The sequence below is a fragment of the Oryctolagus cuniculus genome, chromosome 9, assembly GCF_964237555.1.
Source record: "Oryctolagus cuniculus chromosome 9, mOryCun1.1, whole genome shotgun sequence".
Classification (NCBI taxonomy): domain Eukaryota; kingdom Metazoa; phylum Chordata; class Mammalia; order Lagomorpha; family Leporidae; genus Oryctolagus; species Oryctolagus cuniculus.
In genome coordinates this window covers 133,506,234-133,518,300 of record NC_091440.1, presented here as the reverse complement: position 1 = coordinate 133,518,300, position 12,067 = coordinate 133,506,234, and the positions used below count along the sequence as shown (strand labels likewise).

The 12,067-nt window shown below is 53.5% G+C and overlaps 2 protein-coding genes across 7 annotated transcripts in view; both read left to right on the top strand.

Moving 5' to 3' along the window:
• Positions 1-1,488, top strand: part of YAF2 (YY1 associated factor 2) — an 80,111-nt gene extending 78,623 nt beyond the window's left edge. For all 5 annotated transcript variants that reach the window (XM_017343269.3, XM_008259394.4, XM_051850966.2 and 2 more), the window contains one exon: positions 122-1,488. In XM_017343269.3, coding sequence (XP_017198758.2) covers positions 122-356 — 235 coding nt within the window. In that variant the 3' untranslated portion in view covers positions 357-1,488. The remainder of the gene's footprint in view (positions 1-121) is intronic.
• Positions 1,489-9,428: 7,940 nt separating this feature from the next.
• The window catches only part of GXYLT1 (glucoside xylosyltransferase 1), a 45,053-nt gene continuing 42,414 nt past the window's right edge, over positions 9,429-12,067 (top strand). For both annotated transcript variants that reach the window (XM_051850958.2, XM_051850959.2), the window contains exon 1: positions 9,429-9,690. In XM_051850958.2, coding sequence (XP_051706918.1) covers positions 9,479-9,690 — 212 coding nt within the window. In that variant the 5' untranslated portion in view covers positions 9,429-9,478. The remainder of the gene's footprint in view (positions 9,691-12,067) is intronic.

Below are 12,067 nucleotides of genomic sequence, written 5' to 3'. Positions count from 1 at the left end.
GAATATTTTTGTGGCTGGTTCCATGTGAATCGCTTTAAACTGAGGTATTCATTTTCTTACTTTCACCAGAAATTTGGCAGATAGAAAAGCTGGTTTAAAATGTGACCATTTTTGTGTTTAGGCCAAGATTGAAAAACGTGGATCGGAGTAGTGCTCAGCATTTGGAAGTGACCGTGGGAGACCTGACGGTCATCATTACAGACTTTAAGGAGAAAACCAAGTCGCCGGCCGCGTCCAGCGCCGCCTCCGCGGACCAGCACAGCCAGAGCTCGAGCTCTGACAACACAGAGAGAGGGGTGTCCAGGCCGTCTTCACCCCGAGGGGAAGCCTCCTCGCTGAATGGAGAGCCTCACTAGGCTTCATTTTCACGTCTGTCCTGCCATGCACACACAGAGTATGCCAAGAAGTGCCACATTTTCATGACACACACGTTCATGCAAGTCCATAATTTGAGTTTGACACAAAATGGAAACTTGTTAGAATTTGTCAGATTTTAATGCAGTCTTTGACATTTCCGAGACTTAACATTTTGGTCTCTGCAGTTAAGTGCCATGAAAATGTGGTTGAATTACTCATTATGCAGTGTTATTGGTAAGTCTATTCTCACTTTTAGTTTAGTGAATTGTAACACATAATTCTTGAATTCTCTACTATTGGCATGTAATGAATTTAAATTTTTTATAACATAGTGCAAGCTGCCTAAATATGTATTATTTGAGAATTGTGAAACAAATAGTTATATGTATACAAGTCAGAGATCAACTTAATCAACTATTGCTGCAACAGGATTTTCTTAATGGTTATCCTCTTAAATACACCTGCTGGTACTTGGTGTGGTTAAATAGGAAGATTGTTATTAAATAAAGAATTTGTATGAACCTTTGCCAATGTTTTTGACACGTTTTACTAAATTATTGTTCCTGAATTATGTTTCTGGTTTTATGTTTTTTTGGTTTTTTTTTGTTTGTTTGCTTATTTTTCAAAACATTCATTTATTGTAATGTTTACTAGCAGACTAGTAAACAATAAAGCATTGATTGTTTAGCTTTGTGATTCAGGTTTAGTGCTGTTGTCATTGAACACTGGTATTTTCTGTATTATATAAAACATTAAAATTGAAATAATTATAAGCATTTGGCAAAACAGAAGATAAAATAATCTTGCCATGTTTTAAAAGCTGCAGTTTTGGAAAAGCTTTAACTTGATGATAGTTCTATCACTGTTTCCTTGTCCCAGGCTTCTCCAGGGTCATAGAAGTATATATCTAACACAGAATGGGGACTGTTGCTCAGAACTGGAAATAGCTAATGTTAAATCAGCCGGACTGGCCTCTTACAGTACATACTACAGTTCTTAGGAAGACCATAGTACCCGATTTTCAGATACAGCTGCCAATTTCTGCATTTATCAGTATCCTGAAATAAAACAGTATTTACAGCCCCACTCACTATTATGTAAAATTACCAATAAAATATTTTTATGACTACAGATTTTGCTTTTTTGTTTACAACAAATAGAGGGTTTTATGTTTTATTTGAAAATCCAACTTAGAAACCACACAGTACTCCTTAAATTTTCCTCGGGTCTCCTGCTCTCTTTTTTACCATTTGTTTAATTTGTGCTGGCCCACAGGAGACTTCTGAAATGTGAACGAATTAAAAATATAACTTGGTACAGAAATATCACATAAAATACATCATGATAACATTTAAAGAAAAAAGGCTGTGCACCCTGACAGTTGTGATCTGTAGTGGTTCCGCGTGGCGATGTAATTCTGTTACTTACAGTACTTTTTCCAGGCACAGTGGCACTGTCTTTTTTTGTAAGATGCTAGTTGTGAAATACAGTTAATTGCATACAGTAAAAGTCTGTGATTAAAACATTTATATACCTCATTCTTTAGTGTTGTTAAATGAAAAATTAAAATTTGTGTTTATTATAAGACACTCCTCAGTGAAATACCAACCAGCTGGTTAAGTTATGTTCTTTTGAAACATGAATTTTTTTGTCTTATTCTGTTTTTCATATGTTTCAAATATTCATTTCTGGAGATAGTAAAAATTAAAAATAATCATAATAGGGAAAATATTCTAATTGTTAAATCAAAACTTTGTTTGCAAAGCATTGCATCTGGTGGTAATCAGTGGCTTTCAGGATGTGTCTCAACTGGCCCGAGAGAGCTCCTGACTGAAGGCGGGCTTTGACATGGGTGAGGCGCTCTCCTGTCCCTGCGGGAACACAGTACGTGGAGGGTCACAGTGCTGACTGGTCCCGTGCTGGGTGCCCCATTGTAGAAACTCATTCGAGCTCCAAGAAACTATTCAAGCTCATTTCCCATCTGCAAAACAAGGGTGATAATCGGATGTCACTCATAGGGTGTTGGGAGTGAATGTTAATCCACATAAAATTCCTCATGACCTGACACACAGCAGTTGTTAGTAAACATGAACCCTCATTATAGATGGGACCGCATTGCAAAGATTTTTTTTTTTTGGTAACAAAAATTATTTCCATGACCTCTTGGGTGACCTGAGGAAATACTGCTCTATAGGAGGAGTGTGGCATAGGAACAGTTTCCGTAACTCAGCCTCAGGTGTCTGCTCCCACAAAGACCTCCTTTCACAGGTAAAGAAGCTTGGGGCTGTTGCTATGGCACAGAGGGTAAAGCCACCCCCTGTGACACTGGCACCCCATATGGGATGCTTCGTGTTCCCGCTGCTCACTCCACTTCTGAGCCAGCTCCCTGCTGATGCAACTGGGAAAGTAGCTAAAGCAGCCCAAGTGCTTGGCCCCTGTGCCCACGTGGAAGACCTGGAAGATGCTCCTGGCTCCTGCCCTCAGCCTGGCCCAGCCCTGGCTGTTATGACCATTTGGGGAGAGAACCAGAGGATGGAAATTTGATCTTTAAAGATTCATTTATTTGAAAGGCAGAGCCAAGGGAGAGAGAGAGAAGAGAGATCATCCACTGGTTCACTCCAGATGGCCACAAAGGCTGGGGCTGGGCCAGACCTAAGCCAGGAGCCAGGAGCTTCTTCCAGGTCTCCCATGTGGGTGCAGGAGCCCCAGCACTTGGGCCGTCTTCCACTGCTTTCCCAGGTGCATCAGCTGGGAGCTGGACTGGAAGTGGAGCAGCAGGGGCTTGAAGTGGTGCCCATATTGTGGTTTAGGCTGCCATGCCACGCTACCAGCCCCATAAAGAAACCAAAAACCTGATTTTACTGCAGTGTGGGGCTGGAGCAGTGTCTGAGAGGACTTTTCCCTTCTCTTATGGTACCGTCACTTGCTTCCGTGTCATCCTCCCCCAAGTATTCCACACTAGGAGGACCCCAATTCTGGAGATCCTTCCACTGATGTTAAAGCACCCATGGAGGTTCAGGGCCTGGCCGAGGGCGCAGGTTTAGCTCTGCTGCGTGAATGTATAGTATAGTTTGAGCATTGGGCTCTTTTTGACCGCATTCCTTTCAGAAAGCATGTGGAGTTTCTCAGAATTTATCATGAGTCACAGTGGAGATACACCCTGAGGCACACAACAATACATATTGTTTTCTTTTTTTAAGAATTTATTCATTTGAAAAAGTTACACAGGCAGAGAGAGAGAGAGGGCTTCCATCGGCTGGTTCACTCCCGTCAGCTGCAACAGCCAGGGCTGTGCTGATCGGAAGCCAGGAGCTGCTTCTGGGTCTACCACGCGGGTGCAGGGGCCCAAGGATTTGGGCCACCTTCTTCTGCTTTCCCAGGCCATAGCAGAGGGCTGGATCGGAAGTGGAGCAGCCAGGACTAGAACTGGCGCCCAAACGGGATGCTGGTCCTGGTAGGCGCCAGCCCCCGAGAATACATATTCTTAAGCTGTTTATATCAAACAGTACAACGCTGTCAGAATGAAGATTGGGTTTTTTATTAAATGCTTTCCTAAAATAGTGATAATACGCAGGGTGAAGATATTTAAAAAGAAAAACCTCAGCTTTTCTAAGTTGATAACATAGTAACTTGGAAATGAAAGTCCTTACTGCCTAAAATGTTTCTGCACATAACACAGATTAGTGATAAATGTTGCAGAAGCAGCAGCTTCCACGTCCACGTAGTTGCTCACTTTACTGTCTGGGTCTGTAGTTTATACCTCTCCTGGAATCTTGACGGGCTGACAGAGGAAATGAGTAGTGAGAGACACTGCTGCTGTGGGCTTTGTGTGCAAGGGGGGGTTCCAGTACGAACAGCCGTCTCGGGAGACACTTGCTCCTCCACTCACGGCGGGCACCTTCAGGTGTCTGCAACCGGGAATGTAGAAAAAGGTTCAGAAAAGTCAGCACTGGCACAAAGGGCCAAGCAGGGTGTAGACAGACCGGGGAGGGGGTCACAGGATGCGACCCGTCTTTCAAAAGCAGAAGGAAAAGAATGCTTTCTGTGGCCCCAGAAAAATCCGAGATGAGGAAGGCTAGTAGTTGGAGACGGGAAGACGGCACACGGAGCGGCAGCAGTGACATGGCCCCCGGGGGAGCCAGCTGGCCGCAGAGCGGTCACCAGGGAGAGAACACAGAGCTTGCAGTGTCCGAGGACACGTCCCAGATGCGCTGTGACGACTCACGTGACCCGGTCGTTCCCTAAAGCGTAGCGTGGGTGTAGTGGGCTGTTGGCCAGGGCAGCAGGACGGGTGCTGGGGTGCTCGGTAGTCTCACCTGGAGTCACATAGGCACTTTGCTGTCCTGAAGCCACGTCCGCGGCAGCCCACACGTTTCGCTGTCAGGCCTCTAGTGCCCAGCTGGTGCGGACATTCCTGCCTGGGAGCTTGGGGAATGCCCCGGCCTGATCAGACATCTCCATGGAGAAGTCCAGCCGAGCCCTGGAGACGCCCTGCCTGCTGCCGGTGGGTGTGTGACTGTGCGAGCTGCAGCTGTTGTCCTCGCAGTGGTTCCCGGATCGAGGCTTGCTTACAAAGGCCTCATGTGTCATCGTCGTGTATCCACTGTGGTTTGGGTGGCAGGCAGTGTACTATGGTTGGCCACAGAGGATGTGAGCTCGCCTCTTAGAGATCTGTAAATAATCAGTGTCATTGCCACAACCATCAATACACGTCGTCGAAGCAGCAGAGACAGTGCTTGCCAGCCTTTTGTTTCTAGAAGATTCATTTAGGGTAAATATGCACACCAAGACCACACTGAAAAGTTGGGGCCTCCCGCAGAAGTCTGCGGCTGGTGACGCCGCGCCCCACGGCAGCCGGAGTTCGCAGAGGTTTCGCACTGAGCCGTGTCACGTGTGAGCATTTATCACTCTCAAACCCAAACTTTAAAAAACCCCACATGGTAGTTCTTGGTGAAAATGCTGGAGAAATTTATTTGTGTCTTTCCGGAAGTTTTTTCAGCTGAGTAATCAACTTCCTTTTCCTTTATTGTGGACAAACCAGTCATCGATGGTGCTCAGATTAGCCCTAGTGAGAAGTCTAATGATGTCGACCTGATGGCCTGCCTGCCTGTAGTCTAACTTTTGCTTTTAACAAAAACGGTTCATTTACCTGAGAGACAGACAGGGCTCTTACTTGCCAGGTCACTTGCCTGTAACAGCCAGGGCTGGGCCCGCTGTGCTCAGAGCTGGGAACTCACTTCTCCAACACGGGTGGCAGGGACCCAACTAGTTGAGCCATCGCCGCTGTCTCCCCGGGGACACATCAGCAGGAGCCTGGAGTCGGGAGCCAGAGTCAGGACTCAAAGCCAGGCACCTGCATGCCTCACTTGGGTGTCTTTACCGCCAAGCGTATTCTAAGTTCTGATTCTTGATGGTTTTCTCCACTACATTCTGATTTATATCTGTTTCTCTTATTCTTATGAACTGTCTCAAATCTCTCGTGTTAATGAGGAGAAATAGCAATTTTTTAGAAACTGCTTTGTTTGACGGTGTGGGGAGAATCCCAAGGGAAATGTGCAGAGAAAGAGGCCTTCCCAGTGGCAGCTCCAGAGGTGTGCAGATGCGTGTCCAGCTGGGCCCGAGATGACGCTGGGCTCGCTTCCTGTGCGTTATGTTCCTTACCCTTTCAATTCATCATAATTAAGATCAGCAGTGAAACGGTGCTGTGTTCACTTTTCGGAGCCGACAAGGATGGGACAGACTGGACCACTAGTGCAGGCCATCACTCCTCTACAAAGGACAAAATGGTGGGCAGCGCACCTTACAAAAGCCCAGTGGGCTCGGTTCCCCAAAGAAAGCAGCAGAATGTCCACAGGCTGAAGAGGTAGTTCTTGGTCTTTTTTAAAAATTTATTTTTTTAAAAAAATTTATTTGAAAGGGAGAGTTAGAGAGAGAGGAGGAGGAGAAGAGAGAGAGTGCTGCCATCCACTGTTTCACTCCCCAAATGGCCGCAGAGCCAGAAGCCAGGAGCTTCATCCAGGTCTCCCGCATAGGTGCAGGGGTCCAAGGACTTGGGACATCTGCTGTTGCTTTCCCAGGCCATAGCAGAGAGCTGGATGGGAAGTGGAGCAGCCAGGACTCCAGCTGGTACCCATACGGGATGCCAGCATCACGGGCAAGAGGCTTAACCTGTCACAACGCAACTCTCCAGCCACTGCCGTCATTTGGGGAGGGAACCAGCAGATGGAAGACTTCTCTGTCTCTCCCTCTCTTTTTAACTCTGCCTTTCCAATAAATACATAAATCTTTTAAAAATTTTTACTTTGTTAAAAATACAGAAGGGCCAGTGTTGTGGAACAGGGGATTGAGCCACTGCTTGTGACTGGGTTCCGTCCAGGCACCTGCCAATGGGCCTGGGAAGGAGTGGTTGATGGCCCACGTGCTTGGGTCCCTGCCACCCACCTGGGAGATGTGGATGGAATTCTTGGCTCCCAGTTTGAGCCTGGTCCATGCTTGGCCGTTTCAGGCATTAGGGAATGAACAACTGGATGGAAGATCTCTCCCTTTCAAATAAACAAATGTTTTTTTAAAAAAATACAGCCACAGGTCACGCATAGCAGGACTGCCGGGGGATGTACAGGCATATGGGCTTACAAAGATTCCTGGTCCAGTTCCAGCTAAGCCCTCGAATTCTGGTGCCTGGTGGCATCAGAATCCTGGATTTTTAGGAACTTGAATTCTCCTTAGCACTGCAGGCAGGATCCTAGGGTGTTGACAGATTTTGGAGGATATATGCTTGCTTTGTATAAAACTTCCACCATGGCTAAATTTTCCCCATGGCCATGCAAACCTGGCTTTCATTTTAGTGACAAATTTAAAAAATAATCGAGCGCTGGCGCTCTAGCGCAGCAGGTTAACACCCTGGCCTGAAGCGCTGGCATCCCATATGGGCGCTGGTTCAAGACCCGGCTGCACCTCTTCTGATCCAGTTCTCTGCTATGGCCTGGGAAAGCAGTAGAAGATGGCCCAAGTCCTTGGGCCTCTGCACCCAAGTGGGAGACCCGGAAGAGGCTCCTAGCTCCTGGCTTTGGATCGGCACAGCTCCAGCAGTTACAGGCAATTGGGGAGTGAACCATCAGATGGAAGACCTCTCTCTCTGTCTCTACCTCTCTCTGTGACTCTGTCTTTCAAACAAATAAATCAATCTTAAAAAATCTATTACACTCTTGTGTTAATGGCAGTGGAGGGTTCCTGAGCCCTGAGCAGGGGAAACCACGGCTCATCCACAGGGTGCCCTTTGGTCCCCTCCTGCTCAGCCCTCGACGCTCGTCCCTTGCAGATGGAAACACCAGCTGCATTCTGGCACCCGGGGTGCCTACTGCCTCCCGTTCACTGGGTTTCCACTGCTCTTTTTCTGGCCGTGTGGCCAATAGCTGCGGTTTTCTCAGAATGCAGAGAATGACTGTCTTCTTTTCTGTCCCCACATTTCTTAGTCTGAATGAACACGTAAAATGAGTACAGTGGGAGTGGGTGTTTGGCAGGCCCACGCCCCGTTCTGAGTCCTGGCTGCGCTGTTCCATACAGATCCAGCTTCCTGCTAAGGCATATCCTGAAAGGTCTCTGAAGCGCTTGTCAAGGGATGATCTGGCCCGGGACCCTGATGTCAAGTAAACGAACCCCGTTATTCTTCCAGACATGCTGCTTCCAAAAAAACCTGCTGCAGGTGTGGAGGCCACATGGCCTCTCTTGGTGCCACTCCGGTGTTTTAACCGCCTGCGCGGCACAAGCAATCTCTCTTCATTCTCACTGCATTTCGTTTCTTGACGGAAACAGTAACTGCAGCTAGCCTATGCGACCCTAGCCGTTCTTTATCGAGTCCTGGCTCTTAGCAGTTTCTTGGTAGCATATCCTCAGATTCCGCGCTCACGCTCTGCGTTTGTAGCTCGGGGTCCCTGGCTGGATTCATCTCCGCTCCCTGGGAGCTGCAGGGTAGCAGGGGGGATGGCGAGTCCTCCTGCCGGCGGCGCTCTTACTTGGGGATGCTCCGTAGCTGAGCTGCTTCCCCAGCCTGCCTGCCGCGCGCATTCAGTAAGCGTTCGCCACTCAAATCACCACGTTTCCACCCTGCACATCTTCACGGCACACTGCTTTCCATGTTCTTGGCCGGTTAAGGCAAGAAATCCAGTCCTTGCTGGGGTGGGACGCGAACTTGAGACGTTCCATGGTCCTGGAGTCCGGGGGCTTCCAAGGCAGGCTCCGCACCGCCGCACGTGCACCTGCCCAGGGCACGGCGCGAGGTTTTGAGGGTTTGAGGGTACTCTCCAGTTTCCTGCACCGGGGCTGCCAGAATTCTGCCTCCAACAGAGATCGGTCCTAAAATGCGGACGCGGTCCTGTCACTTCATGACACGAACCACCCCCACCGCCCGCCCCGTGGCTGTCCAGGGTCCGGCGGGCTGCGCCCAAACCCCTCCCTCGCGTGCCAAGCCAGGCGCGCCGGGATCCGGCCCCTGCCCTGCCTCGGCGGCCCGCGCACCCCCTCGGCAGCTCTGCCGCCGTGGCTCTGAGCGCCCTCGCCGCGCACGGCCCCGGTGAGCGCACTGGAAGCAGGCCCGGGGAAGACAGAGCGGAAGCGGGGAGAGGGCCCATTCCGCTCCGGATCGCGGACGCTGGGCTGGGCAGGGTCCGGAAGACGTGGGAGGCAGGCCCCTTCTGCGGCCTGCAGGGGCACCGGCCGGCCGGGGTCGAATCGGGGTGTCTGGGGGCGACCCCCACGGGCACCTCCAAGACCACGCCCCGTGCGGACCCGCAGGCCGAGCCGCCCGTGCCCAGCACGTGGAGAGCTAGCCTTCCAGTGCAGGGCGCCGGGCGCCGCGGCCGCTCGGCTTCTCCCCACCTCCGTCCTCGCGGCCCCCGGGGGCGTCGCCGCCCGCGCCCCGCGCCCCGCCCCGCCGCACGCCTGACCTCGCGGCCGGGCCTGGGCGCGCTGTGCGTCCGGCTTCCGGGCGGGGCGGGCCGGCCGCCGGGCAGTGGGCGGGGAAGGGGCGGCGCGGGCGGGGACGCGCTGCGCCCGCGGCTGCGCGGAGCCGCTCCCTGCGCGGCGGGTCGCCGGGGCCGGCGGCGGGCGCGGGGCGCGGGCCGCGATGCGGCGCTACCTGCGCGTCGTGGCGCTGGGCCTGGCCTGCGGCTTCTGCTCGCTGCTCTACGCCTTCAGCCAGCTCGCCGCGGGCCCCGAGCGCGGCGCGGGCGGGGAGCCGCGGGCCGCGGCGGCCTCCTGGCTCGCGGGCGGCGGGCGCGGCGTCGTGAGCGGGGCGGGCAGCGCGGGCCCCGCGGCGCGTCCCGGCCGGGCGGACAGGTACGGGCGGCCGCGTTGGCACTGCGGAGCCGGGGGCGCGCCGGGGTTCGGGGTCCGGGCGGAGGCGGGGGCGCGCGGGGCGGGGGGCGGGGTCTGCCGGGCCGGGGCTGCTCGCGCGTCCGCTCCGCGTCCCGGCCGCCGGCCCGGGCGAACCGGCTGCTCCGCCCGGGCGCGCCACGCCCGTGGGTCCGTTCCGACCCGTGTGTGTGTGGCGCTCTTCGGAGCAGGGAGAAGTTGGTTTCCAGCCTCTCGCTGGGAGACTCGGAGCTGCCCGGCGCCCGGGGACGCCCCCCTGGTGCTGGCGGCACCGCTGCGGGTGGCGTCGTGAGTCTGCACGTGCCCGTGCGCCCGCGCTGTGCGTGTTCTTTCTGGGATCACTCGGTGTACGCCGAAGCTGGTGGGGAGTTAAGAATGACTGGCGATCCTTAGCCATGCCCTGGTCTGCGGGGGTGGGGTAGAGCGATCTTTCTAGAAACAGCTAGAAAGCAGCAGGATGGCCTGGGTGGTCTTGGGGAAGTCGCTGCCCGAGTTGGTGTGGGTGTGAGGTCTGGGTGTCTCCGGCGGCGCACTCTGAAAACAGCCAAGGAAGCCTGGGCGTTCGCCGTGGCTGGAGGTGAGCATCTGAGTGCGCGCCTCTCGGAACCTCTGGGGCCCGAGAGGAGCCCCGGGCTCGTGCCTGCAGCCTCCGAGCCTTGCTGGTCACCGCCTCGGTGAAGCCGGTGCAGGTGCCGCGAGGAGAAGCTGCCTGGTCATTTGCTGTGTCTTGAGAGTCAGAGACCCGCGTTCCCAAGATAAAGAGGACAGGCGGATACGTCCGTGCCTTTAGCCACCACTTTCCTGCTTTTTAAAAAGTTTGCGTTAAAGAGCTGAGGAGAGCGTGGGCATGGGAGCCCCAGGTCCCCTCTACCCTCCCCACCCTCTGAGGGCCAGGGCTGAGCTGGGGAGCGCACACCTGGGTGTCCGTGTGACTGACAGGGCTCAGCTCCTTAGGCCCGCTCCCCTGCTGTTGCGGGTCCAGGCTGGCCGGGGGCGGCCGTCAGGTGCAGACGGGGCACTGCGCTGTGTCGCTTCCACCCATCGTGTTGCCGGTCCATCCTGTTGCCAGCCCTGCTATTAGATTCAGGTCAGGCAGGTTCCAGGAGTTCGGGACTGCCTCCCGGGCCAGGCCTGTCACCCTGGGTGTCAGTCCTGGGAGGGGCAGGGACGGCTGACCTCGGGGAGCCCACAGAAAAGGGCAGGTGGAAGCTGAGCTGTGTGTGCTCTGGGGCTGCTGCGCATTATTTTCGGCCTCGATGGGACTGTGAAGGAGCAGCCTCTTCCTAGACCTGAGAGCCTGGCGGTGGAGGGTGAGGTCAGCATTCCACCTGCCACGGGAACGTGCCTGTTCCGTGCCTGGCCCCGCAGCAGGCTTTTATCAGCTTGTATTTACTTTGCCGGCAGTGTTTAGGAGGTAGCTTGGTATTTAGGAGAGCGCGGAGTGTGATGTGTCAGAGCTGAGTCAGCCGCAAGGCTGCTCTCGATGGGGTCTCTGTCCAGGTCCAGCGTGGGGCTGGCAGCGTGTGAAGCCGCCCTGGAGAAGGTTCCGTCCCCCTGGCGCAGAAGCCGGTGTTTGGGCAGAGAGGCCTCCGGAAACTCTGGCTGGTCCCCTTGGACCTGTGGTGTGATTTGGTCAGGCAAGTCCCTAGGGCATCATGATTGTATTTCAGAGACTTCTAGCATCTTTGTGCAGAACTCAGAGGTAGAACAACTTCATTAGGCTGCTGTGGGATGTGGAGGTTTGGTTGTTTTTTAAGATTTTGTTTTATTTCTTTGAAAGTTGGAGATACGGGAGGGAGAGGCAAAGATCTTCCTTCTGCTGGTTCACTCCCCAAAAGGCCACAACAGCTAGGGCTGTGCCAGGCCGAAGCCAGGAGCTTGGAACTCCATCCTGGACTCCTGTGTGGGTAGCGGGAGGCCCAAGCACCATCTTCCCTAACGCTGCTTTCCCAGGCCCCTTAGCAGGGAGCCAGATCAGAAGTGGAGCAGCTGGGACTCAAACTGGTTCTCATATGAGATGCCCACAGCGGCTTAACCTTCACATCACAGCAGTGGGCTGTGGGGGTAGCCTCTCTTTCTTTCTTTTTTTGGCAGGCAGAGTTAGAGAGACAGAGAGAGAGACAGAGAGAAAGGTCTTCTTTCTGTTGGTTCACCCCCCAGATGGCTGCTACAGCCGGTGCTGTGCCGATCCGAAGGCAGGAGCCAGGTGCTTCCTCCTGGTCTCCCATGGGGTGCAGGGCCCAAGGACCTGGGCCATCCTCCACTGCACTCCCGGGCCACAGCAGAGAGCTGGCCTGGAAGAGGGGCAACTGGGACAGAATCCGGCGCCCCAACCTGGACT